General features: G+C 55.0%; 1 protein-coding gene across 3 annotated transcripts; it reads right to left on the bottom strand.

The window, feature by feature from the left end:
• Positions 1 to 251: 251 nt before the first annotated feature.
• Positions 252 to 27,767, bottom strand: TRAF7 (TNF receptor associated factor 7). 3 transcript variants are annotated; one of them, XM_058815907.1, is made up of 21 exons: positions 27,692 to 27,767; positions 19,563 to 19,681; positions 19,335 to 19,392; positions 18,236 to 18,327; positions 13,346 to 13,462; positions 12,020 to 12,112; positions 10,362 to 10,395; positions 8,917 to 9,100; positions 8,124 to 8,258; positions 6,836 to 7,053; positions 6,564 to 6,637; positions 6,031 to 6,079; positions 5,779 to 5,906; positions 4,697 to 4,779; positions 4,553 to 4,592; positions 4,163 to 4,279; positions 3,030 to 3,152; positions 2,189 to 2,308; positions 1,698 to 1,829; positions 1,394 to 1,513; positions 252 to 870 (listed from the first exon to the last, which is right to left on the bottom strand). In XM_058815907.1, the coding sequence occupies exons 2-21, from the start codon at positions 19,641 to 19,643 to the stop codon at positions 856 to 858; spliced, it is 2,013 nt and encodes a 670-aa protein (XP_058671890.1). In that variant the 5' UTR covers positions 19,644 to 19,681; positions 27,692 to 27,767; the 3' UTR covers positions 252 to 855. The 3 variants fall into 3 exon arrangements, with proteins under 3 accessions (XP_058671890.1, XP_058671891.1, XP_058671892.1); XM_058815908.1 differs by lacking the exon at positions 27,692 to 27,767 and adding an exon at positions 26,117 to 26,176; XM_058815909.1 differs by lacking the exons at positions 4,553 to 4,592; positions 4,697 to 4,779.

Raw genomic sequence — 27,767 nt, 5'->3', positions numbered from 1 at the left:
GCTGGGTGTTTGTGCTGCACAGTCTGAGGGCACCCCTGGGTGTCTCTGTGGGGTGCTGGGGCCTGGCTGGGAGCTGTTCCCTGTGGAGTGTAGGGCCCAGGCACTTCAATTTTCACCCCACGGGGCCAGTGCTGGCTGCTGGCTCCCTGCAATAACTCACACCGGGCAGGAACAACTCTTTCTGCTTTTATTGTCAATGAAGAAATAATCAAATCTATATTACAATCTTAAAAACAGTAGAAAATGTAAGTAAAAATGCAACGGAGGCTTTTTGTCTTTAATGTGGAGACCATTATTACAGGGTGGTGAACAATGGGCTTGTGGAACTTGATTTGAGAACTAGCTGTGGCAATAAAAATCGTACCTGGCTACTCAAGGAAACACCTCTTCCCAGCTGGATCGGCCCGGCGCCTTGGCAGTAAATTAAATACTAGAGACAGACAGGGGTCGGGTGCCCACCCAGGGTACGGCCTAAAGCTCAGTCCTGCCACGGACAGGGCCCAGCCTGTCCCCACAGGACACACGGATCTGCCCAGTCCTGGCACTGAGCCCCCAGGCCCAGTGCCACCCCAGCGCCAGCCTGGGGGTGTCCCCAGCTGGGTGGACACAGGCAGAGGAGGGCACTGGCACTGGAAGAGCTTCCTCTTTTCCATCATCTGGGGCAATCTAAGGGAACACCTGGAGCGTCCGTGGGGCAGAGCCGTCCGCAGAGCCGCCGGCCGAGGGGCAGCAGCAGCAGGCAGTGGTTGGTGCAGGAGGAGCTGCAGCAGTCGTTTCAGTGGTGTGGTCACCCACAGGCCGATGGAGGGGAGAGTTTTTGGTCTTTCAGTGTGCAGGACTCGTGTGACGCTCTCGTTAGCACGTCCAGACCTGCGGACAGACGATGGCACCGCAGGCAGTGACTCCTGAGCAGCCCTGTGGGCTTCTCCTCATCCCTACAGAGCTTCCCTCTGCACTGCCAGCATCCACAACACTGTCAGGAGAGAAACCTCCTGCCCCTGGAGAACCATCCCCTTGTTTCAGAGAATCCCAGAATCATTAAGGTTGGAAATGACCTCCGAGATCATCATATCCAACCTGTGACTGGTCCCTACCTTGTCACCCAGCCCAGAGCACTGAGTGCCACCTCCAGGATGAGGACTCCACCTCCTCCCTGGACAGCCCCTTCCTTAGCAACCCTTTCCATGAACAAATTCTTCCTGATGTCCAACCTGAACCTCCCCTGGCCCAGTTGGAGGTTATGTCCTCTTGTCTGGTCACTTGTTCCCTGGCAGCAGAGCTGAACCCTCACCTGTCCCCACCCCTCCTGTCACTCTGACCCCTAACTCATTTAATGCCCTAACTCCAGCCCTGACTGAGCCCAGACCAGCAGGAGCAGCCTGAGCAGACCCACCTTGACAGTGCTGTCCACGGCACCGGAGAAGAGGCGGCCGCGGGACACGGCCAGGGCGGTGACACTGCCCTGGTGGCGCAGCAGGGTCTGGGTGCAGATCATGTTGTCCATGCTCCACACCTGCGGGGACACACGGGGAGATGAGCCCAGCACAGCCCGGAGCACCACGAGGGACAGGGATGCTGCATGTCACGGGTGACACGGGTGACACACAGAGGCCCCTGGGGTTCCCGCCACCCTTCCCTCGGGGCCCCCGGGCTGTCTCAGACCCTGTGTCCAGCCCCACACACGGCCCCACACGCACCCTGAGCGAGCGGTCGTAGGACGCGCTGAAGACTTTGGTTTGATCGGGCGTGGAGATGACGGCGAGGGCGTAGACTGTGCCCACGTGCCCGGTCAGCGTGCGCACCTGCTCCTTGGTCTCGATGTCCCACACCTGTGGGGACAGCTGGGCTTGGGCATCACGCTGTGCTGAGGCCACCCAGCTCCCCTCTGGGAGCTGCTCCTGCCTCCATGCACAGTGCCAGGGGGGTGCTGTGCCCGAGGGGATGAGCAGAGCCAGGTGCCCGTGCCATATGTGGATGAGGTTCCCCTGTGCCCATCCCCAAGCCCTGTGCCCAATGCCATACGTGGATGAGGTTCCCCTGCGCCCATCCCCAGGCCCTGTGCCCGTGCCATACGTGGATGAGGTTCCTCTGTGCCCATCCCCAGGCCCTGTGCCCATCCCCAGGCCCTGTGCCCGTGCCATACGTGGATGAGGTTCCCCTGTGCCCATCCCCAGGCCCTGTGCCATACGTGGATGAGGTTCTCGTAGGTGCCACACACGATGTGGTGGTTGGTCACGGCGATGGAGTAGACGCTGCCTCCCGACGTCTGCAGCACGTGCACACACTCCAGGTTCCGGATGTCCCAGATCTGGGAGAGATGGAGCAGAGGCAGGATGAGACCCTTCTCGCAGGGGAGATCCCTTGCAGCCATTCTGCCATGCACAGAGCCAGCCTGGCTCCCCGTGTGCCCAGATCACACCTTTAGGGACCACCCTATCCAGCTGGGAATGTTCAGCACTGCAGAGCAAATCCCTGTTATCTTATTTAGCTGCCCAACTTTAAATATCCAAGCTGGAAAGGTTGGGTGGAGACTTCACACCCTCTGTGTGTGACTGCACACACAGCCCAGTCCTTGATAGCACTAAAACCCAACGCAGACAAATTAACAGAGATTCATTAACCCTGAGAAGGGCAACTTCCAATTTTCCTGTGTCCCCCAGACAGTTGACCCCTGAGAGGTGACCTATTCATCAGAACCTGAGCCAGCACAGAGGAGGGAGGGCACTGGGAACCCTCACACGGATTTATGGTCGCTCTGCAGCCAGGCAGTGACCTTCCCCCGTTATCAGCAGGAGTGTCAGGGCAGATAAGGCTGCAGCAGCCTCGAGGAGCCAGGGCTGAGGCCCCAGTTTGTCCCAGGGAGCCTCCCCAGCAGCTCCCAAAGCCCAGAGATGCAATCAGCACAGGAAAACCCCACGTGTCAGCAGTGCTCTCACAGCCCAGCAGCTGCCTCAGGTGCTGCTGCCCCAGTGCAGAGCCCAGAGAGGGACAGGGAGAGGGGCTCAGGTGTCACCAGTGCTCAGTCCCACCTTGATGGTCTGGTAGGATCCACTGTACAGGTAGTTCTGGGAAGCCACCAGCGCTCGAACCCAGTGGTTGAGACCTGTCAGCTCCTTCTTCAGCTTGAGCTCAGTTCCCACAATATCCCACACCTGTGGAAAGCAGGGACACACACAGGGGGAGGAAGCTCAGTGGGGCTGGGCAGGACACAGCAGTGCCCACCCTCCCTCACAGCCCTTGTGGGGATCCTTGTGCCAGCTCTCCTGCCTGATGGGAACTGCCTGATCCCACTGACTTGCAGATAAAACGCAGAAACTGCTGAGCAAGCACATTCCCTGAGGGAGCCAGCCTGGAGCCTGCATTACTGCTGGCAGAGACCCTTCCCTAGCAGAGCCATGCTGCAAAGCCCAAAGCACAGCTGCAGCAAGGAACTGCCCTGCACTTCCCCTCCCACCCTGGCACACAGGGACTGGCAGAGCTCACTCCCCCCACTCTGAGCCTGCCTGCCTCATTGGCAGCAAGTGGCCAGGCATGACAAACCCAAAAGGCCCCAAATTCTCCTTGTGCTGTGTGGCTGCTCCAGCCTTGAGCCCTCTCCAGAGCTGAAGCACTCCAGGCCCCAGATAAAGAAAAGAGCACAGTCCACTTACAGATGGACGGGCCCATAAGCTGTCTCACCAGGAGCTGGAAGCACAACCACAGGAATCTAGCCAAGGCTTTAAAGGGCAGCCTGAAAAGCTGTTTCTGGTTTCTGCATGTTTTAGGTAGGGAATGCAGACTCAAGATCCTTTGGAGGTGGTTTCAAAACAGACAGCCTGAATCTGCAGCCAGTTCTGGAGCCCAGACACAATTCCCAATAGTCTGGGCAGGTCTGTTGGGGGCCTGAGGACACACACGCTCAGGAACTGCCAGGATACTGCAGCTGCAGCCTCAGGTTTAGAGCTGGAAGAAATACAGTGCTTCTGCAGCCAGAGAACAGCTTTCCCTTGAGCACAGAGCAAGGCTAAACCTCTGCAGTGCTGGCTGCCCTGTGGCTCAGGAGACCTTAGCAACAAGGCCACCCACAGCTCAAAAATGGCACTTCCTTCCTCTTTGGACACTTCTGCCTCAGAGTTTGTGTCCCTGGTCCCCAAGCAGCCCCAGAGGAGCCCTGGAGCTGCACCTTGATGGCTTTGAGGGAGCCACTGAAGAGCATGTTGTGTGAGGAGACCAAAGTGCAAACAGGATTGTCGTGTGCTCGGATCGTGTTCACCTTCTGCAGGTTCTGAATATCCCAGACCTAAAACAAGAATCATGGAATGGCTTAGGAGGGAAAAGCCCTCTAAGATCACTGTCAAGCCCACCAAAGCAGAGCCCATGAGGGGCTGGGCAGGCTGCCCTGCCCCAGCCCAGAGCACCAGCCCCCTGCTCCCAGGGAGGAGCTGGGAGTGGGAAATGCAGCCTGCAGGAAAGCCCCAAGCCCACCCCAGGGGTGGATCCAGCACAGGAGGGTTCTCAGTGCCCCCTGGCAGAGGAGGGGCAGTCCCTGCTGCTGTGGGTGGCCTGTACTCACGATGATGGTGCAGTCAGCAGAGCCACTGTACAGCTTGTTCCTGCAATGACACAAGGGGGTCACCGAGGGACAGTGCCATGGGGTGCTCAGGGGTCCCAGGGCTGTCCCCACTCTCCCCAGGGACAGGTGCCCCTCCTCACTCACCCCTGGATGCAGAGAGCCAGCACAATTCCATCGTGACCCTCCAGGGTCTTTTGGCACTTGTACGTGGTACAGGTATCCCACACCTAACAGAGAACACGGGGCTGGAGCCTGGGCAGCATGGCAGCAGCCAGAGGAGGAAACAGGCTGCCTGGCACCTGGGCACTGCCTGGCACCTTAGCACTCAGTGCCTGGCAGCTCCCAGCCCTGCAGGCCTGGCTAGCACAGGGAAAGGGCTGCAGAGGGCCAGGCTGAAGCTAATGAGACACAGGCCAGCAGCTGCTCCAGCTCTGCTCCCTCAGCCCAGGCCAGCACCAACTCCGACACAGGAGCAGCTCTCAGGCTCCTGCTGCAGCACTTCCCACCCATGCCAGGGCTCCAGTGGCACAGCACAGCTTCCCCTGCCACTGCAGAGGCTTTTCCCTGAGCACACAGGGAGGAATCCTCTCTCAGGAGGAATGTGGTGCCCAGAGCAGAGCAGGGGAGAATCTGCTTTCCAGCCCTAATGTACAGCAATATCCATTTCCCTCCACGTGGCTCTACAACCAAGGAAGCTGAAGCAAAGCTCTGCTCCTGGCAGGGTCAGCTGTGGCAGCCATGGTGTCCCCAGCCTGGCCAGCAGCCACCAGCAGCCACCACAGTGACACTGGGCAGGGCTGCTGAGGCTGCACTGGGGCAGTGCTGTCAGTCTGAGTTACTGAAAACAGGACAAAGGAAAACAAACATGCCATAAAAAACAGGGAAAGGACACATCGGATCAGGGACAAATGTTTTGTTCAAAGATGACTTTTTATGACAAAGGAGAAGCTGAAATAGTCCTGAATACCCTAAATGCCACATAAAGCAAAACCAGCAGCTGCAGGAATGAGATTCTGATCTTGGCCTCGCAAAGATCTCTGCTTGTCTCTCAATTTCACTAGCACATAATGTTTCCTTGCAGATAATTTTGTCCAGCTATAATCATAAAGAATCATTTGATTCTTGGGAGGAAACTTTAGGAAGCAACATCCACCCACCCCACAAACGAACTCAGCTTCTGTTCCACGTGCAAATGCAGAAGGGGCACGGAAGAGGGAAGCTCTTACCTTAATGGTTTTGTCTGAGGAGCCACTGAAGAGCAAGTCTCCTATGGAGTACACACACAGACACCACACGGGGCCCTGGTGGCCCACAAAGGTCCCCTTACACTTGAAGATCTGCTGAGGATCATAGGCTGCAGAGAGGAGAGCCAGGTGAGGGAGGGAGGGCAGTGCTGCTGCCCTGCACTGCTCTGAGAGCAGCCAGGAGGGCTCCCCGGGCTCCCCACACCCAGCCCAGGCCACAATGGGGATACTCACATCCAAGGATGCCCATGTTGAGCCGAGCATTGATGTGGGAGAGCTCGTCCTGAAACACACAACAGGCTGTGTGAGCTGTGGGGCCATCCGGGCCAGCGTGGCCTGGACATGGATTTAGGACTGTCCCCTCCACTGCTCCAACCCCTCTTGTCTTTGTGACTCCCACAGGGCCCTTCCTGAGCGGCCAACTCATCCCCTGAGGCCATCAAAGAGGTCTCTGCTCTACTCTGTGACTGCCACATCCCTCTGTCACCTCCCTCCAGAGGCCACAGGGCTCTGACAGCACCTCACACCAGCACTAAACTCTCAGTATTCAGAGAGGCCCAGAAATACCTCTCAGAATACACTGTCCTGTCCTCACTCTGCAATTCCCCACACTGCTTGGATCTGCCCATCTCCCTGCTTTCTGGGGACAATGCCCTGTAAAAGGCCCAGGCTTTGGAGCAGAAGGCTCTCCCCAGAGGCTCCCCCCACTGCAGGGAAGCCCAGGCAGGGGCAGAGCCAGGTAACTCCAGTCCAGGGTCCCTCCTCACGTTCAGCATGGAGGCGTCCCTGCGGAATTCCATCAGGTCCTCGCTCAGCTTGCTCTGGTTCTCATCCAGCACATCTGTGAGACAGGGACAGGCCCACAGTCACTGCAGAGCCACTGCTGGCACCCCAGGGAACAGGCAGAGGGCACCCACTGCCCCCCAGCCTGGGAACACACCGCTGCCATCAGCAGGGAGAGCAGCCCTTGTAATGCAGCACCCAAGGGCAGCCCTGTCCCTGCAGCTCTGAGCACAGAGCTCGTGTGCTGCACACTCACCAAACTTCAGCTCCAGGTTCTTCTCCAGCTGGTCGATTTTCTCCGAGAGCTTGCCCAGCATGGAGCGCAGGAAGGCGATCTCCTGATCCTTCTGGGCCATGGCCACCTGCATCTCGTGGAAGCGATCGTCCGTCTGCTGCAGGAACTCCTTCAGCCCCTCGAACTTGCACGTCTCCAGGTGGGTCTCGTAGGTGTCCTGGTTCCCTATGAATGCACACCTGGGGGAAGGCAGGTGCTGGCTGGAGCAGGGCTCTCCTGGAGACTCCTGGCTCAGCCTGTGTGGGTCCCCAGCTGTCCTGCTCCTCCTGCCAGCAGCAGGGATTCTGTGGTTCCTGATCCTTCAAAGGATGGACTTGATCACCGTGGAGGTCCTTTCCAGTTTTAATGATTCTGTGATCCTGCTGGGAGAGGCAACTGCAGGACAAGAGAGGCCAAGCAGCTCCCACTCTTCCAGCCAGGGCACTGGCCCCAAACTGCACTGTCTGTCTGGGAAGTTGCAAGGAAAAGCAGATCTTGGGCAGGAGACAGAGGGTGGTGTCAGTTTGTTGGGCTCACCAGGAGCCATCAAAACCAGTGGAAAAAACTGCAGCTGACCTCAGCAGATGCTGCCTTGGGCCTGCAGCATGGCACAGAGTCAGGGCTGCTCTGCCAGGACTTGCCTTGCTCTGCCTCTGCCAAGACATGGCTCAGGATCATGGAATCATAGAACTGCTGAGGTTGGAAAACACCTCTAAGATCATCGAGTGCGTTTGTGCCCCAAGGCCACCACTAACCCATGTCCCCAAGTGCCACATCTACATGGCATTGAAATCCCCTGGGGATGGGCACTCCTCCACTGCCCTGTGCCAGTGATGGAAGAACTTTCTGTGAACTTTCCCTGCAACAGTAAACCCAAGCAGGGGCTGCCCTGGGGCTCGGGTGACAGGGAACCCTCTGGGGTGGATCAGCACTTCCCTTGTCTGGGACAAGGCCTGGCTGGCAAGACACAGCCATGGTGCTCAAATTACTCTTGTTCTCATCTCCCTCTCTTCGTGCTCTGACTCCTCCAGCTCTTCTGCCTGTGCACTCACCCTCCTCACCCTCCTCCTCACCATGACCGGCCTGTTCCCACCCCGAGGCTCCAGGGCTGCCTCCTGCCACCCCTGGAACCCCTAGCTCAGCCTCAGGCCAATGCAGAGCACTGAGGAGAGCTGCTCAGAGCCTCAGGCCACCCCAAGGCTGCAGCAGGCAAAAGCAGCTCAGTCATGAGCTCAGTGCAGTTCCCCACCCCAAAGCATCAGCTCCTTACCCGTATTTGGAGTGGGGACACTTGATGTGCTCACACTCCTTCAGGTGAGCCTCCAGGTTCATTTTGAGGAGGGGAGGGCAGCTGGGGTTGTTGGGGCAGCGCACGGGCCTGTAATCACAGCTGCTCTCATGATCCCTGTGCACGGAGAGAAACAAAGGCAGGAAAATCAGCAACGAGCAAAAATTATTGGGAACAACACAGATCCTCAGGAGAGGAGCAAACCAGCCCTGGGACGCTGTCAGATGATCCAAAGCCCCCTGCTCTGAGGCTGCAATTCCAGCTTTAAGTTCTCATTTGGCCAGAAAATTGAGAGTAATAATAGGCCACATTTTCACAGGGCACATCTACTTCTGCAGCTGATGGGCTGAGCCTTCAGCCAGCCACCAACAACAGGAATGGACAAGGAAAACAGGGATGGGGAGGGAGAGAGATTTCAAATTCATAGGATACAATGAAGATAACAAAAAGAATCCCAAGTTCTCTACTTGACCTCAGCCATGGAGTTTCATCCCAGATGTGAGATGGCTGCTCTCAATGCACCCCCTGTCCCAGTACTGCCACTCAGGGAGCAGAAAACAGTGTGCTCCTTCTGACACCAGCCCCGAGCTGTCCCCTGAAGCCACCCTGCCCATTTCCCTGGCACAGCGAGACAGAGCAGCGCTGGCAGGAGCTGCATGGCCCTGGAGCCGTGGGGCAGCTTGGGCAGGCTGGGCTGGCACAGCCCCGGAGCTGCAGGGCATGCCAGGCTGGCAGTGCCCTTTCCCTGGAGAGGATCCCTGGAAGGAGCACTCACTTCCTGGCACTGAGTTTGATGGTGAAGGGGCAGCCTCGGGGGTCCACCTCGAAGGCAGGGCTCTTGCTGCTGGCGGCAGGCCGGCAGCCGTACTTGCAGTGGATGAACAGCTCCCCGATCTGCTCGGCCACCGCGATGTTGTTCACCACCACCGTCAGCTTGGCGTTGTCCACGGGGCACTTCTCTGCCAGGGAGGGAAGGATGGCACAGTCACTGAGGGCTGAGACGGGGCACTGGCATCTGCCAGAGCCCTTGCGTGGAAACTGTGGTTTGTGCTTTCCCAGGTGGGGTCAGCCAAGTCCCAGGTGAGTGGCCATGGAAAGAGCCAGGAATATTCACCAGGAATATGCCAGCCATCATCTTTGGTTGTCTTGGAGTGTGGGAAAGTTACAGTTTATGTTAATGCATAATGATTGAGGGAGCTGCCAGTGAAAGGAGCCCACACTGATGCCTTGTGCTGGCTGAAGGGTGAGTGTTCACAGGCAGTGAGCACCAATCGCCAGATCCCCCAGCCATAACCTGCTCCTCACCCAGGCCTGGGCTCAGCTCCTGCTGCCAGCAACCATTGAAACCCAGGATCCTTCAGCTTGGAAAACACCTCCAAGATCATCGAGTCCAAGCCTTGGACTGATCACCACCTCATCAACTGAGCTCTGCCACATCCAGCTGTTCATGGAACACTCCAGGCATGGGGATTGCAATTGCAAAGCCTTTTGCCACAGATCTGTGGGCTGGGGTTGATATAGCAGAGCACAGTGAGGGGATTAACATGCAAAGCAGAGGGACCTCTTATGTGTGGAACACAAAAATCTTAAGGCAGAAAGAGCTGCTGCTTTGCAGGACTCCCCAGGGAGCCTCCTCAGGGCTCACTGTTCTGGTAATGCCAATGGCTTGGCTCTGTGCTGAACAACAGCTTGCCAAGAGGGGCACGGGCTTGTGCCAAAAAAAGTCTTTTCTTTGCAGCCAGAGTCCAACCCAAGTGGGAGCTGGTTAGCCCAGGCCAGCAGCCAGGAGCTTGGGCTCTCCCAGGGCTCTGGAAGAGCTGGGTGAGCTAAAGCAGCTCAGTGGGGCTCAGTCAGGGGCCAGAGCCCTGGCACTGAGGGGATGGAGAGAAGGAATTGATGCCAAACGTGGCCCCTGCTTCTTTATCCAGGCAGCCACAGAAAGCTTTCAGTTTGAAATCAGTGGGTCAGCTCTGGGCGAGACATGTATTATCCTGAGATTATCCAGTGCATTTTCCAGGATCTGAGAACATCCTGTGCCCAGCCCTTGCTCCAGAGTGCACCACTGACCCCCAGCCCCTCACTGCTGCAGTGCCACATCCACTGACAGCTTGTTTTAAGCCCTGTGGACATTTTTCTGCAGGTTTCTCTTTAGGTGAAAGCAAATCAACCAGAAAATAAGTGTGTTCTGGCTGCATCACACAAGAACAGCTCTGTACTCACCAGATGTTAAGGCACATCTCCTGCAAAACGTGTGCTGTGGAGACAGAGAGCAACAGCAGCGTCAGCGTAAAACCAGTGGGCAAATGATTCCCTGTGGCTGCCCCTGGGAAGGGGGGGACACAGCACAGCCTGGGCTCAGAGCCTCAGCAGCTGCTCTGCGTGTGCTAGCTCAGGGCAAACCCCAGCTGCTTGCTCAGGGGCAAGCACAGGTCCTGAACACGCAGTTTGGAGCTTTGGCCTTCTCCCCATTCAGGATCAGTCCATGATTGTGGTGCAAGCCAAAGCCCAGGGTGTGTTCTGCCACACTGATATTCATGGGATCACAGAATCCTGGAATGGTTTGGGTTGGAAGGGATCTTAGAGATCAAGTTCCAATTCCCTGCCATGGGCAGGGACACCTCCCACCAGACCAAGGCTCAGGGCTCCATCCAGCCTGCTCTTGGACACATCCAAGTCTTTCCTACCCTCCACATCTGAGAAACCTGCATAGGGTTTCTCTATGGGTTTCACCCTCCCCTGTAGCCCATGTCACTCCTCTCACTCCCCTGAGAAGCCCTTGGGGAAGGGGAAGCCTGGGCTGTCCCCTGTGCCTCTCCCTGTCCTTGCCCAGCCAGCCCACCACAGCCATCCCTCTGGAGCCCCCTCAAGGCAGCAGAGGCAGCCCTGTCCTGCTGCCAGGCAGATGGAACAGCTGGTTTGTAAGGCCATTAAATGCTCTGTAAATGTGAGCACTTTAAATAGCTCCCCTCTCCGTTGTGACAGTTTAAGTTGACAAAGCAGCAAGCACAGTCTAACACACTAATGAACACAAAGGCTGCAGCTTTCACTGGTCCTGATCCTGCCCTGTGCATTCCCTGGAGCCTCCTCAGCCACGTTCCCTGGCCAGGGAGCCAGCTCTTGGCAGGGCTGTGGGTCCCCCTCTGGAGCTGTTATCTGCTGCCCTGCTCCCATGGCCTTTTCCTGCCCGGCACAGCTGCACTGAGCTCCCTCCAGAGCAGGACTGCAGATGAAGCCAGGCTGCTTCCTGCAGTGGGCCTTTTTCCACATTAACCACTAAATCTCAGTGTCTCTGTGCAGAGCTGCTCACTGGAATGGTGCAGCCAAACTGCAGCAGCTTCCAGCACTTTTGGGGAATGGCACCCTCGCTGCAATAAACAATCCTGAGCTCTGCTGCTGCTGCTACAGCCCCATCCTGGTGATCAGATCACGTCACAAGCATTAGAGCCGCCTCAAAGCCATCTTTCTTCACAAGGAGCACAGCAATAATATACAGCTTCTATTAAACCCCAGTAAAATGGAATCCAGAAGAATATTCATAACACCCCGTGCCTTTCATTTGAGGATCTCAAATCCCTGTGCAAGCATTAACTAAATGAAGCTTCAAGCCATTCTTGTTTTATAAGCAACACTTCCTTCACAACTGAAGCATTCCTGGGGTGCCCAGGAGCTCCTGCAGAGCCCTTCAGGAGGAGTTTTTGACCTCATGGAAGCCACAGCAAGGAGACTGAACATGGCCAGGATGGGGTGGCTGGCAGTCCAGCTCTCCTGGGAAAAGCCATCCCACCTTAGTTTTGCTTGGCAGTCCCCAGGGAGAGACAGAGGGGACAGTCCAGGCTTGAGTGTGGCTCAGCCAGGGTGTCTGGGAGGGCCATGCTTACCCCACAGGTTGTGATGACGGGATCCTTGAAGACACTGCAGCACAGCTGGCAGCACAGCTTCACAGAGGGCTGCTCTGCAAACACCAGGGGCTCCTGCAGGGCACACACAGGGACACACACAGCAGGGATTAGTCCAAACCAAGAGCCTGCAGCTCTGCAGGAGGAATAACACAACCCCTCAGTGCTGAGCCTCGGGGAGCCTGGGGCACACTGAGGGTTTTTCATGGTCTCAACATAAAATTCTGTCTGGATCTGCTGAGTTCCAGTAGGGAAAGAATGAACTTGGGAATGGCTGGACACCCTCACTCAGCTCATCACCAACTGGGGGCCAACAGCATCTGGCAGGATCAGCACCTGACAGCAAACTGCACAGACCAACTCCAGGGATTCAGTCACCAGAACTGCATGAGCTGCACTGGCTGGGACTTTCTCCTTGGTAGGCCTAAGCATGGAGTTATCAAAATTGTACTAAGCCTGAGCTTGAGAGCAATTTTAAAACAGCCTGCACTCTTGTGCTTTTGAAGCACTCTGAAGGAAGGGCTACTTCACTCCTCAGGAAGCAGAAACAGCATTGTTTCTGCTGCAATGGGCCCATCTCCCCAGTTTTGTTTACCAACTAGGACAGGCAGCACAGGGCTCCAAGCACGTCCTCCCAGAGCACCACGGCTCTCCGTGCTCACATTTCAGAGCATTTCCAATCAATCTCTGCAGTTCCCTCTGCCTTTTCATCCTGTGTTGCTCTCAGAAATGCAAACACAGCCCCCTGGGTTCCCAAATATGAAACAAACTCTTATCCTAGATCAGTGGCAGAATGCTGCCTGACCTCTTATTCATCCAGTTTGGGGTTGGTTACTGGGTCACACGCTAAGCTCAGTTTAAAAGTATCCTCCCCCAGCATGCAGACAATTCCTTGCACCCTCCTGGGGCTTACAATCAAGTCTGTGGGGTGCCACACAGCCCTGAATGGGGATGGGGCTCCAAATCCATGGGGAATTGTATTTTTTTGCTGCCTGGGGCCAGACCACCAGCCTGAGCTTTGCAACCCACCTTGCTCTGCTGCTGGGCCAGGGAATCAAGCAGGACTTTGCACAGACTTACAGTTTTTCTGGGAAGCAGAAAAGCCTCACCATTGTCCTTGCTTTCCAGGCAGGGAAGTGGTACAGGAGGAAGCAAAGTCAGTGGTGGAAACAAAGCGAAAAGCAGGAGCCTGAGGCAGGCACCGCACAAAATCTGCCCCAAGAGCTCTGCGTACTCACAACAGCCCACTAAGTTACTCTGACACTGAGCTTCCCAATCCTGCTCCTTGAGGCAATCCCAAATACCTACTGGCTCCTCCTCTTCCTCGTGGAGCGAGAACGTGGAGCGCAGGGACATGTTGGACTCGGAGTGCAGGGAGCGGACGGAGATGGCGGAGTCGGAGCGGCGCGGGGTGCTGATGGGAGGCTGCGGACACAGGGCAGCTCTGGTCAGTGCCGTCATTCCCAAACTGCAGGCAGGGCCCCCAGGCTCAGCTCTCCCCCTCCACAACACTTCACCGAGCGGCCCTGCTGCTGTGTGCCCTGCCCTGCCCCGTGCCCACAGACAGGAGTCACTGGGGTTTCACTCCCTAAGCCGGGCTGACACCGACATTCCAAGCGCATCACCTCCTCCAAGGTGCGTTCCCTGCACACTTACCGTGCACACCCGCAAAGCAACGGCCTGCAAGAACTAATCCTTCATGGAAAGCTCTGCAGATCTCCCCCAGAGACCGCTCCAGCTCCTGCAATGCCTCTAATCTCTGCAGCAGCACTTGTTGTTGCACTCGCTATCTAACTTCTGCCAAATTTCTTTGCGTAAGTGCGGAGACTTCCTTCTATTGAATTCTCTGTGAGCCCGGCTCTGCCGCTTCCTGCTCGGGAGGGGAGAGCAGAGCACACACTGAGCACCAATCCAGAGAGATCCTCTGCCATGGCAGCCCTGGGATTGGCTTGGAGGGAGTGCTGCTGCTGGAATATTAACCACAGCACGTCTCCCAGGGTGGAATGGCAACCACCAGCATGTAGCCAAGGTGCCATTCGGTGCCAAAGCACCACTGGAGGCTGCAGACCGTGGGGAGGCTGGATTTGAGGAGCCAGTGCAGCTGGGAGTGCAGCCACTGAGGGGTTACTCTGGGAGAGATGCTGCTGCTGGGCTGGAAAAGGTGCAGAGAGGAGGAATAAAGGTCTTCAATGAGCATAATGCATGCTTGGACAAGGAAATGGAAGAATGAAGCCAGAAGCTTCAGACACTTCAGACGAGGCATGGTGGATGAGCATCTGCACGTGCCACACTCGCCAAGGCTTGGCTGTAGCCCCTGTCAGTCCCTAGCCATGAGGAGTGTTGGCTGGAAGGAGCTCTGGAGATCCCTGGCTGCCCACTGGAAAAGGGACTCTCTCCCACTGCCCAGGGAACAGGCAAAGCTGCATGACCAGACTCTGCTGAGCTCCTGTCCTGCACCTTGTGGGAAAAACACTTTTCCTCATGTTCCACGTGAGCCTCGGGAGCTGCATTCTGTGTGCCTGCCCTGGGTGAAATGGGTGACCTCAGAGCCAGGGCCAGACAAAGGCAATGCAGGAGGGCAGAGGGGCAGCAGGAAATTCAGCCATGAAAGCTGCAAGATGAGGTTCAGAGGCTGCTGCCCTCCCCAGAGACAAAGCTGCAGTCCCTAAAGCCTGGCTGGGCTGCAGGAGAGCAGCAGACCAGGATCCTGCTGCTTCCTCATTCTGCTCTGCTGCCTCATTTTTATGATCCTGGGCTCTGAGGAACTCAGAAATGCTGCATCTGCTTAGAAGCCAAAGCATAAATGTCTCTCCCTTAAAGACAGCATATTTATTGACTAAATACATAAACCTTAAGGAGGAATGGTTATAATGAGGTAAATCCATTTTATGTGTATCCATTCATTTTATGATTTTCCTCCACTAGAAGCAGAAATTATTAAAATAACCAGAATGACTGTGCACAGTTCCCACTCTGGAGGTGACAGGGAGTGAGGGCAGCAAAGGCAGGCCCTGCAGGGAGGCAACATCCATCTTCTCACCAACAGAGAAGGGGACTGCAGCATTCCAGGGGTGTGAGACACAGAAGGTTTGTGCAGGACTCTGGGCTGAGCTCCCTGTGTCCTGGTTTGGATAATGCTGGTGTTAACTGCACAGCAGAGTAGGGGATGTGCTGAGAAGGATCCTTCATTCCCCCCAGGCTGGGGGGAAAACACAGAATAACAGGATGTGTTGGCAGTTCCAGACCCTCTGGGTATCTGCAGCCTTGATCTGCCAAGCAAACAAGGATAAAACTCAAGAGACCTCATTTCTGCATTAAACATCAGGCACACCTTCAAAGAGCACTCAAACATCTGATGGAAGATGGAGAGTTTCCACCTCTGGCTCAGAGGTGAAGCTCCCTGTAAACAACAGATCTGGACAGGCAGGCAGCCTCCATCCATGGTATCCAATGTTCCAATATTGAGCTAAAATCTTTAGCTGCAGTTCCCACCACCTCAGCAACAGGAGCAGCCTCCAGGTGGAGGCTCCAGCACAGCCCTGGTTCCAGCTCCATGCAGACACAGCAAGGTGGGGACCTGTGGCACTGTGCCCAGGCAGGATGACAGCAGCAATGCTGCCCTGCACACACAGCACACTGCTCTGCTCCTGTTAACAGCAATCCCTGCCCTGCACACACAGCACACTGCTCTGCTCCTGTTCCATTAACAGCAATCCCTGCCCTGCACACACAGCACACTGCTCTGCTCCTGTTCCATTAACAGCAATCCCTGCCCTGCACACACAGCACACTGCTCTGCTCCTGTTAACAGCAATCCCTGCCCTGCACACAGAGCACACTGCTCTGCTCCTGTTCCATTAACAGCAATGCTGCCCTGCACACACAGCACACTGCTCTGCTCCTGTTCCATTAACAGCAATCCCTGCCCTGCACACAGAGCACACTGCTCTGCTCCTGTTCCATTAACAGCAATGCTGCCCTGCACACACAGCACACTGCTCTGCTCCTGTTCCATTAACAGCAATCCCTGCCCTGCACACACAGCACACTGCTCTGCTCCTGTTCCATTAACAGCAATGCTGCCCTGCACACACAGCACACTGCTCTGCTCCTGTTCCATTAACAGCAATGCTGCCCTGCACACACAGCACACTGCTCTGCTCCTGTTTCACTAACAGCAATCCCTGCCCTGCACACACAGCACACTGCTCTGCTCCTGTTTCACTAACAGCAATGCTGCCCTGCACACACAGCACACTGCTCTGCTCCTGTTTCACTAACAGCAATCCCTGCCCTGCACACACAGCACACTGCTCTGCTCCTGTTAACAGCAATGCTGCCCTGCACACAGAGCACACTGCTCTGCTCCTGTTTCACTAACAGCAATGCTGCCCTGCACACAGAGCACACTGCTCTGCTCCTGTTTCACTAACAGCAATCCCTGCCCTGCACACAGAGCACACTGCTCTGCTCCTGTTTCAATAACAGCAGCTTTACAAGGAAAGAAAAGGGGCGGTGGAGGTCACAGGAGGGCTCTGACTCCTCTCCAGCTGTCTCTCTGATGGCTGAGAAGCCCTTGGCAGCTTCTGGAGGAGGGAAAACTCAGTGATGAGGAAGGGAAATCCCAGATTATTCCTTGACAAAGCAAATGAAGCTTCCTAAGAAGGTTAGTGAGCCTGCCTGGAGCAGCAGGCAGAGCAGGACCGAGGCGGTTCTGGTTTGTCAGCACCTCACGCTGCTTCCTGAACCACTCATTAATCCTCTCACTGTTATTGCTGAAGAATATTTAACACTCCAGGGCAAGTGGGCTGAGACTGTCCAAGAGGACTGAAGCTGGCTCCCAGCAGAGATCTCCCCCATTCTTGGCTGCACACCCCAGTTTGTGCCAGCGGGGTTTCCAAAGGAGTCAGGGAGTTTCTTTATCAGACCTGGCTCAATGAAATATTCACAGCCTCCCCTCCTCTGGAAAAATCCTCCCCTCTGCCCTGTGAGAGCTGCCCAGCTTGTGAAAAGGGCCCAGAGGGTCTGTGCTGACAGCCAGGGGGGGCCTGAGCCCTGGCCCAGCTCGTGGGGTCAGCGGTGGGCTGGAGAGCTGCACTTGCCAAGGACACCAGGCACATTTTCAAAGGGCTTGTTAGAGAAAAGAACAACAACAAACAAAACCCCCACGGGCTCACATAAAACACAGCAAGATCTCTGAGCAACAGAAGGAACTTTATAGGATGCTGACAATAAAATTCTTTGCAATCTGGTGTCAAATTTATTTTAAGAAGTGCTGCAGCTCCACACTGTTGCTGACCCCAGTCTCTAACTCCAGCAGCAATGATCCATTTATGCCTGGCGTGGAAATTGGGTCTTGTAACCTAAGTCTACAAATACTTCATTTGAAGTTTGTTACTAACATGTTTAGATCTGAATAGATCTGAATTGTGAGATGTGGCTGGAGCACCAGGGACAAGACAAGGTCCAGCCTCAGAGCTGTCCATCCTTTCTGTCATCCTTGCTTTGCTGTTGCTGTTCTTTATTTAATTGATTTAGCTAATTTAATTTCTCTCCAAGCAGCTAACTCTGAAGACTGTTGAATCACTAAATTCCCCAAAAAGAACTTACTCAGAAGCGAGTGATAAAACTGGATACAAAATTGGGAACTGCTTTACCACCAAGACACTGGGAGATACAGGAATGGTTCGTGTGGGAAGCCCAGCACAGCCCTTAGTGTCCAACATCCCAATCTGCAGGTTTCAAACCCTCTCCCGGTGGTCAGAGGCCCCATCTGGAGGTGGGAATAGGAATGGATTCTCTGGCCATAACTGCAGAGCCAGCTGGGATCCATCCAACACAGCACAGAGAGTGCCTGGCCCAGTCACAGCCCAGACACCCTGGCAGGGGCTGCTTCTCCCAGGAGCCAGGTACTGCCTCTCAAGGAGACTCTGGGATTTGTAGTTGCCAGGCTTTGGACCCCCATAACAATCTCTAGCAGTGTGAAAAGCAGCAGCAGCAGCAGCAGCTCCAGCCTGAAGCCCCAGGTGAGAATGAGCTGCTCCCCCATGGCAGCAGCAATGCCGAGGCTGGTCCTGCCTCTGGGGCACACATCACAGACAATGCTGAGGGAGGCAGAGCAGTCCAGAGGAGCTCCAGACACCTCTCATTTCACCTGTGCTCTGCTAAGCCAGCCAGCAGGGCCCTGCCCACACCTACCATGCCGTCATCCTCGTCCCGTGGCGAGTACGTGAGGGTGCTGGAGGAGGACGGGGTCCGACGGTGCTGCTTGAAAGTGTTGGTCCCGTCAGCTTTACAGGGAATTCCAAAAGAAAAACAAGCAGTTAGGCTCCTCAGAAACACTGCCAAACTATGGGACAGCCTCTGTAGCTGTAAGTGTTCCTTAGAAAAGGAAAAGACCGGGGAATCTGCAATGCTGGTTCACGACTGGATGTATCAGCACAGGCAGAACCACCCTGATCTCTGAGAGCTTGCCCAGAAAAGAGCACAGGTAATATCCTTAAAAATACTATTAAAAGGAAACTTTATACTCCCATGTATCTCAGTCACCAGTAAAAATTGCCTGGATGCAGGGAGGTCTGGATATCCCTGAGGCACAGGGGAGCCATGCTAAATTAAATATGAAATATTTGTATAGAGATCATGTAACTGACTCTGATACGTATAAAAGTCTGAATGTAAATATTTGGGAGTCCAAAACCATCCAGAGTCCAGGACAAATGTAATCCAAACATTTTTCTCGGGCAGATGTTCGTATTCTCATCAAAATCAGTGTCAAGTCTTTTTGTTTCTATTAAAGGAAGGATATTTGTATCCCAAAATGAAACCAGGCCTCTTCCTACAATCCCCCCACGTGCCAGGGCTCAGGCTCCCCTCACCTGCTGAGCTTTGAGGAACAAGGCACAGGAATTGTAAATGAGCAGGGACATCTGCATCCCCTCCTGTCTGAGCTAAAAGTGGCCACGGGGTTTTACCAAATCTCCAGAGTGACTCACAGTCAGGCACAGAGGGAAGATGGAAATTTTCAGCATTGGTGATGATTGTCACAGGGATCAATAAGACTTGGTGCTGAGCTCAGCATCAAACCCTGCTGTACTACTCTGCTTTCAGCAAAGGCTTCCCAGTGGTACTGCTCAGTCTGCCTGAGGAGAGAAAACTCCTGTGCCTGCTCGTTTCCATCCTGTCAGGACACATAACACCAAACCAGCCCCTCAACACCTGGTTAATGACCAGAGAGATTCTCCCAACAGCTCTTTCATCTGTAAAAGGACAACAACCACACACATGAAATACCCACCCTTTGTGATGGTGGTCACAGCAGAGAAGGCTGGTCCAAAAGTTGTTTCCATTCTTGTCTGAAATATTGAAAAAAACAATGTCAGGGCATTTAAAGCCTTCAGGCTTTGCCTGGGCTGCTGAAATGCTGCACATACACTGTGAATAGCGAGGTTTTGAGTGGCAGGCAAACAGCCTGTTCAAAAGGAGGATGGGAGGCCAGGAAGCAGGGCTGTGCTGTTTGCCTCACCCCGTTAGTGTTCTCAGCAGTTGTGATGTTGGTGGTGCCACTGGAGAAACGATTGTAGCGAGCGCTCTTGTTTGAGCTCATAATCTAGGCCAGCATCTGTTAGTCATGGGAAGCGTGCTCTGTGGGAGAAAAGGACACAAAGGGAGTCAGGCTCCTTCTGGGTATTTCCCTGGGCTCAGAGATATCAGAGAACACTCTCCTGCAGCACACAGCACAAGTGTTTACCTAAACTCACATAAATCTGGATTTTCAGAAACAAGAGCACAAAGATTCCTTCAAATCATTCCTGAGTGAGTGTTCAGCATTTTTAAAATATATTATTATCTTTTAATAAGAGCCTCATTTCTCTCCCTCTACCGGTCCATTAGGCTCAAGTTTGCAAAGTCAAGAATTCCACAACAGTAACCTGCAGAAACACACGGAGTTTGCTTCCTTTAACCTCTGCTGAAACCTGACACTGCTTCAGGGCACAATTATGCTGCTGTCCCAGCAAATCTGACAAGATGCTCTCAGTCTCCTTCAGAGCCAGGAGAGCCTCAGGGAGGAGCTGCAGCTCCTCTGCCATCACACAGAGGTGCTCCTGGCCCAGGCTGGAGTTTCCCTCAGAGACAGGTGAAGTGTCCCAGGTGTTCCCAGCAACTGGTTTTCTCTTACCTGGGAGTGACAAGTCCTAAATCTCCAAGCTCTTTATAAAACCACCACTGGGATTTCTGCACTTTCCAGAAAGGGAAACTGAGGCTCACAGAGAGAGCCAGGATCCCAGCAGAGCCGTGAGCTGGGATTTGTGCAGGATTCCCACCTCCCTGAGAGCCCTGGCACACAGGACTGGGCACACCTTGCACACACATTTTGAACACTGCAAGGGTGACTCTGGGGCTGTCCTCGGCCAAGGCTCTGCTCAGGGTCTGACACAGCAATTTCAGGGCTCCTGCAGCTCTGGATCCAACAGCTGGCAGGCAGCCTTGACAGCAGAACCCTGGGCAGGGGATTGCTGCTCAGGTCTGAGCTCTCAGAAACAACTATGGTCAGAAATTATAAAAAACCCAAACTTCCAAAGAAAAACCAAACAAACAGAAACCCCGAAACCAAACCCAAATCCATGTGAAAAGCAGGGATCTGGATCATGTTTTCCACACACGTGACAGCACTGTCCTGGCTGCTTGCAAATGCCAGATCCCTGAGGAGATGCTGAGCACAGAGTCTGGAGCTGTCTCAAAAGCAGCAGGAACGAGCAGAGCTGTGCTGCAGCATCAGGAGACCTGCAGGGTTTAAAGCTGGGCTGCAGCAGCCACAGGGCTGGCTCTGCCCACTGCATCCTTTGATTCTGTCTGTGCTCCCAAGGGCACAGAGAGCAGAGGGGGACAGGGAGGTGGTAGAGGGCAGACAAAGGGTTTGGCCATTGGCCCCAGGATTTCTGAGCCCCTCTGACCCAGCCCCTCTCCCTCTGGCAGCCCTGGACGAGCCCTTGGTTTCCTCCCAGCAAAAACTCCCCCCTTCTGCACAAGGCTGAGGATTCCCCTCTCCAACCACAAAGGATGAGAGGTCTCCAGCTGGGGTCTCCAGATGATGCAGTGCTCATAAATTAAGCAAAGCAAGTACTTTCATGAGCGATGGCAGGAACTGCTGCATCTCCTGGGATTTCCCATCTCAAGGCTGCATTATCTCATGGCCAGTAACATGTACATCCCTAAAATGTAGGTTCCCTCACCTAGCAGTACACCTGGGCTCACCACTCTCCTCTGGAAAAGGGATTCAGCATTCTGCTCCTCCCATAATTGGCTGAAAATAGAGAAATATTCAAATTTCCAGGGATATGAATCCATGCAACACCTACCTAGACCCCCTTTATCCTGCCCTGCTCAAAGGCAGGAGCAGGAATTTGCTCCCACCTCATCAGCCATGTCAGTGAGGGTTAAGGGAGCCTGGTATATCAAATATTCCTCATGGGCTTTAGGGCAAAGAGTCATTCCCAGATGGAAAGAGAGGAAAGGAGGATCCTGATGGAGGATCTGGGCTGTCTGGAGACTCAGGCACAGCTCCATTCCCTCTCATTTTCAGGGTATGTATCACCTTCAGATGAACAGATGGAGACTCAAGCAATGGGAAACACTCAGAGACAGGGAAAACAAAAATGGGGATAAACTGACAGTGTGAGGAGCTCTGTGATATCATCAAAGGTTGGATCAGTTGTGACACAAACAGTGACTGCAGCCACCTGAGCCACTGCAATGGTCCTTCAATCCCTGTCTGGAACCTCCAATAAACCCAAAGTGGGGAAGGAAAGTGGAATTCAGGGATTTCCCACTCACTGTTTGGCTATAAGCTTGGCTGAGCAGGTACCTGCAGCAGCAGCAGCAGCAGGAGGGAGCCTGCTCATGTCTGCTCCAAGCAGAGAGCAGAGGAATGTGAGCAATGGCAAAAATCTCCAGCAGAATATCAGCCAGGCTGCACAACCCCAGCAAGATGTGATTTCAGCCCAAACCTCTGCACCCACCACAGCCAGGAGCATTTCAGCACAGCAGATGCCTCTCCAGAGCATTGTCTGACAAGCTCCTCACACCCTCCTTTCCATCTGAGAACCTTTTCCAACTGATATCAAAGAATTTAAAAGGAGGCAGAAAAGAACTGATTGTGTCAACATTAATACCAACTTCCTACGGCACTTGCAAAAATCTCTGCACCTTTGCTTGGATCTGAACCCTGCCCTGTGCTCCCAGCCTGAGTGTCCCTCTTGGGTGGCTGCTGCTGGGCACCCAGCCTGTGATCCACGTCCTCCCTGCCTGGACTTAATTCTTTTAACATGCAACATCAGTGGTTTTTACAGTAAACAAAGAGGGGGGGAAATCTAAATCTCCCCTGGAAAAAGGAAGCTGTGGGGTCCCAATATTCAGTAAATCCCACAGCTGATCATAACCAGATGTGAGGGGGGGCAGGGATAGGTTTCAGCATTTGCACATCGCAGGGATCAACTCGAGGCTTTTGAGACTCAATGAGAGGAAAAGCCTTAAAATCCTCCTTTAGTAATTCAGGCAAGGAAAACCCAACCAGCAGCAGCTGCAGAGGGAGGCAGCGCTCCCTGTCCCACTGCTGAGGGGAGACCCAACAGGATCAGCCACACACCACCCCAGGACTGCACCCCAGAGCTGGCAGGAGAACCAGCACCAGTGGCCTGGCTGATTCCTCTCTCTGAGGTTATTCACCCCAAGGAAACTGCTGGGCTGGCAGATTGTGCCAGAGCAGGAGTGCCTGGCAGTGGGAGAGGCAGGTACGGGTTATCCTGCCCTGCCTGAACTTCCTTATCTCACTTCTTGGGTATTTATGATGTAAGACCTGTTCCTCTTACAACAAACACTGCACTCTCAACAGAAGGGTTACACATCCCTGACAGTGTTGGCACACCCCAGGGAAATACTCCCACAAAAGCACAGGCAGGTGCCAAGGGCACAGGGTGATTGTGGGGTAATTAACCACTCTGGGGTAATTAACCACTCTGAGGTAATTAACCCAGCAGCACCTCAGGTGCAGCTCCTGACGAGGGCTGTCAGCATCTGGTCTGACCTGTACAGCACAGGGTGTGGGAATGCAGAGCTACAGCAGCTCCTGAGACAAGCACCTCTCAGGGACACCTCTCCATTCATGGACACCTCTCAGGGACACCTCTCCATTCATGGACACCTCTCAGGGCACCCCTCTCCATCCACAGACACCTCTCCTTCAATGGACACCTCTCAGGGGACACCTCTCCATTCATGGACACCTCTCCATCCCTGGACACCTCTCAGGGACACCTCTCCATCCATAGACACTTCTCCATCCATGGACACCTCTCAGGGGACATCTTTCCATCAACACCTCTCCCTGGACACCTTTCCATGGACACCGCTCCCTGGACACCACTCTATGGACCCCTCTCCATGGACACCAAACCAGAGACAGGCAGTGGAGCCCCTCGGTCACCCCTCAGCCCAGGAACACCTGGCCAGGGCTCCCAGCAGCACAGCTGAGCCGGCCTGGCCCAGCCCCGGGTGAGGATGGGCAGTAAAGGCAGCAGTGAAACCACCAGGGCTGCAGGTGACACCCAGCTCTGCCCAGCACGCAGTGCCAGCTGGTGCTGAAGAACTTATGAAAAACCTCACAAAACTAAGGAGACAAAGAGGCTGCAGACAAGATAAAATCTAAACCACCTGAGCCAGCAGGACATTTCTTACACTCCTTAGATGTCAGGCAGTGCAGGAAGGACATAAAGCATGAACAGAAGCTCAGCCTTACTGACAGGACGCGGCACCTCCACCTGATGAATCTGTGGAACAGTCTTTTTACTGTTTGTGAGTTTTTCTTATAAGTCACATCAGCTTTTCTGAGTGTCTTACAGTGGGACCATAACTGTACTGAGCCATCATCAATAAAAATAAAAGGGATATTTTTAATTGCTGCTGCTTTTGCCAGCGCTTGCACTGACTGCAGGACTGAGAGAGAACATTCAGCAGCTGCTTGAACACTGCCATGCCTTTGAACAAATGCAGTTCAGAAAGGAAAAGCATTTCATATGGTGCTTTTCCCAAAGGATAATGAAGCCTTGGGATAGGAGAATATTTGCAATACTCCATGGGAAAACCTGAGGCTCCAGCTTTCAAATGTCCCCACAGCTGGATCAAAAGTGATTGCTCTGCTGAAATGAAGCACCTCAATTTTCCCAGAAAAATACAATTAAATTAGAAGTTAGGACAGAGGCCAATATTCAGTGCTGTTCCATGACACAAAAGCTACATTTGAAGTTTTATTTCCAGTTCAGGTAACCTGGGAGGATCCACCTACAGCACCACTTTTGTTATGCAGCCCAGCTCTGACCCCGCAACCGAAATTGTCCTGTGTGGGCTCAGCAGCTCCTCAGGCACTGCTGGGCAGAACAGGCACATCCACAGCTCTGCCACACAAGGCCCTTAATCAAAAGGTGCTTTAAAAGCTGGCCCTGGCACTGCACAGCTGCGTGCTGTGCCTCTCACAGCCTGTGCTCTTCCACATCCTCCCTCACAGAACAGACCCCTTCTGAGAACATCACACCGCTAAATTATGGATTTGGTGAAGGAAAAAGAACAAAACCCCAGCCAAGGCCTGAAACCAACAACATCCTCCCCCTCCAAGGCAAAATCCTCAGTGCTGCTGCAGTTCCTTGGGAGGGAACGGCCAGATCCCGATGGAACATCCCCCACCTGAGAGCTGAGAGCAGCCACCCTCACCCCTCACACCTGTCTGACAGAGTGGCTGCCAGGGTTCCACAGGGTCCCGTGGGCTGGCTCAGCTCTGCTCTTGGTGTCCCTGCTGCAAATCTGACAGAGAGAGGGGCTTGCAGCTCAACTGAACACAAGGCGGGGCAGCAGCAAGGACTGGGGATGGAGAGACTTGGCCACTGCTCTTCCAAGGAGGCCAGAGCAGTGTTTGTCTCACCTGGACTCTGCTCTCCTGGAGCTCTGCTAGACCCAAAGCAATCGAAGCTCCTCTCTCCTCTATTCCCCAATTCCCGTGCCATGGCTGAGGCCTTTCCCAGCTGCTTTTCCTTCTGGCTGGCTGCACTGCATCCTCTGGAAAGCTGTAACCACCCGAGCACACGATGGGATTCTTCCAGATTGAAGTCACAGCAAACCTGAGCCCATAGCCATGACTCAAAAAGCACAAAGTAGCACTTCCACCCCCTGTTCCCCCAACGCCCTCCAAAGCTTTGACACCTCGTGACACACACTCTTCTCTGCCCTCTGGATGAGACTAGAACACTTCAGAGATCCAGCTGAAGTGCATCATCTCCTTCAGGAAAAAAAAAAATCCAGCAAATTCCAGTCACCTGCTGTTGTTTTGTACAGCTCCCTTGGGTTCTGCCACTGAGAACAAGCAGGAGGCACCTGTGGACACCAACACTCATCGATCAAATCAGTGATCCTGGGAGAAACAGCACCAAATCCTTGACTCCAAAAGAGACCAGGGGATGTGGACACTTCCACCATGGCAAATCTGCTGACAGCTTTGAGACAGAAGCACCAGGGATTAAACTCTGCCCCAGGGTGACTCAGAATTCCAGGGGACACAGAATCCTCCAGCCTGGCTGCTGTGCTCACAGCTCTGCCCAAGGAACATGGAGGATTTCCCACTTCTGGAACACCAGACCAACCTTAGCATTGGGCTGCTGCAATCCAACACTCCACACCCTTGCAAAGGTCACTCTGAAGGACCAGAAAACCAGCCCAACACAGCTGCAGCTGCTGGACAGGCCACAGGTACCCCTGGCAAAGTCTGCAGGGCTATAGGTGCCTCCTGGAGGGATGGAAACAGCTCCTCCCTCATTCCCAAACTGCTGCAAGGTTCCAGGTGCCTCCTGGAGGGATGGAAACAGCTCCTCCCTTATTCCTAAAGTGCTGCAGGCTCCAGGTGCCTCCTGGAGGGATGGAAACAGTTCCTCCCTCGCTGCTGCAGGGCAGCAGCTTCCCAGGAATGCTGCCTGACACCCGCCACCCGGAGCAAACCCCTGTCCATGGAGCACACCCTTCTCCTTGGAGCACACTCACCCCTGGCCATCCTGGAGCAGCAGAGCCCAGCAAGATGCCCAGGTCTGAGCTGGGGACAGGCCTCTCCTCAGCCAAAGAGATGCCAGCAGCATGCCCTGAGCTGGGGACGGGCTTCTCCTCGGCCTCTTCCGCTGCAGCGCGCGTGTGGATCGCTCCCGGTGATGTAAACACAAAGGCATGCGGAGCAGTGGGCGATATGTAAATGCAGCTGGAAAATCCCACAGCTCAGCCAATCTCCAGCTGCCTCCCGGCTTTGCCCCGGCCGCTCCGGGTTCAGTTCGGTGCAGGAAAAACAACCCTCTCCCAGCGCAAGGATTTATTCCCTGATCGCAGACAGAAAGTTCTTCGCTTGCTTTAAGGGGAGTTGGAGTTTCCCACCCTCTTCTATAGTTCCCAAACTATTCAGAATTCTGTGTAACAACAGCAACACGCTCTCTGCCTGGAGAGACAATCCAGGGAAACCCAGTTACACGGAACAGCCACAAAAGGGCAGAGCTGGGGAGCAGGACTTGCCCAAAACACAGACACTGGTACTGGTGCGGGATTTCCCGTGCCAGGACAGCCCTGCAGAGCTGAGACTGTCCCAGGAGCAGGCACTGCTCCCTCCAGCCCCAGGACACCCCGTTCAGAGGTGCCTCTGAAGCTCCAGGGCTGTGCTCAGGGCAGAGCAGAGCAGCCTGAATGGGTAATTCGGGGTGCTGCGGCCAAAGGCTCCTGGGGTGAGCTCAAAGAGGGGTGACAGGAACCCCTGTGAGCAGCCAGCTGCCTCCTCCTGGTCCCGGCTGTCCCTATAGCCCCTGATCCAGCCCTGTGGCTGTGTGTGAGCCCCAAACCCGCTCCTGGAGCGCTCAGCAGCCCCGTGGCTGTGTCTGAGCCCCCAAACCCGCTCCTGGAGCGCTCAGCAGCCCCGTGGCTGTGTGTGAGCCCCAAACCCGCTCCTGGAGCGCTCAGCAGCCCCGTGGCTGTGTGTGAGCCCAGCAGAGCCCACAGGGAAGCGGAACCAAGGGGAATTCTCCCCGCCGCCCTCCCCAGCTCACAGCGGCAGGGACAGAGCCCGAGAGCTCGTGTGGAATGAGAAGGGAATGGCAGAATCCACAATTCACAGTTCGCAATCCGGACCTGCACGTGTTCTGCGGCAGGCACGGAGACCGACCCGCATTTTGTGTATTGTGAGCCCAGAGCCCAGGGAAAGGAGCTTAGTGCGAGGGCAGGAGAGAGGCAGCAGCAACACGTGCTGCTCGGACGGGGAACGGGGCACAAAACGCCAGAACTGAGCAGAAAAAGCCAAAGCCAAGCGGACACTGCGATGGGAGCCAGCGAACACCCCGGGCGGGCAGCGGGCCCGGTGAGCGAGGCCTGGCGGCATTCACCGGCACGGAACAGCGCCGATGGTGCTCGGGCTGCCCGGAGCGCCCCGGCAGAGCCGCCGGCACCCCACACACAGCGCCCGGTGGGCACCGGGAGCCTCCGCCGGCGCCTCCCCGGCCCGCGGCCCGGCGCCCCTGCCCGGCCCGGCCCCTCCCCTGCCGGAGCCGCCCGGCGCGGCCCACCCGGCTCCCCCCGGCCCGCCCGTACCTCCCAGCGGCGGCGGCGGCCGCAGCGCCGGTGCCCGGTCCCGGCACATCGCGCCCGGGCCTGCCGCCCCCCGCCG

This window comes from Ammospiza caudacuta, chromosome 17 (assembly GCF_027887145.1).
Source record: "Ammospiza caudacuta isolate bAmmCau1 chromosome 17, bAmmCau1.pri, whole genome shotgun sequence".
In the NCBI taxonomy this organism is placed as follows: Eukaryota; Metazoa; Chordata; class Aves; order Passeriformes; family Passerellidae; genus Ammospiza; species Ammospiza caudacuta.
The sequence above is the reverse complement of the archived record's forward strand: the minus strand, read 5'-3'. Positions and strand labels throughout refer to the sequence as shown.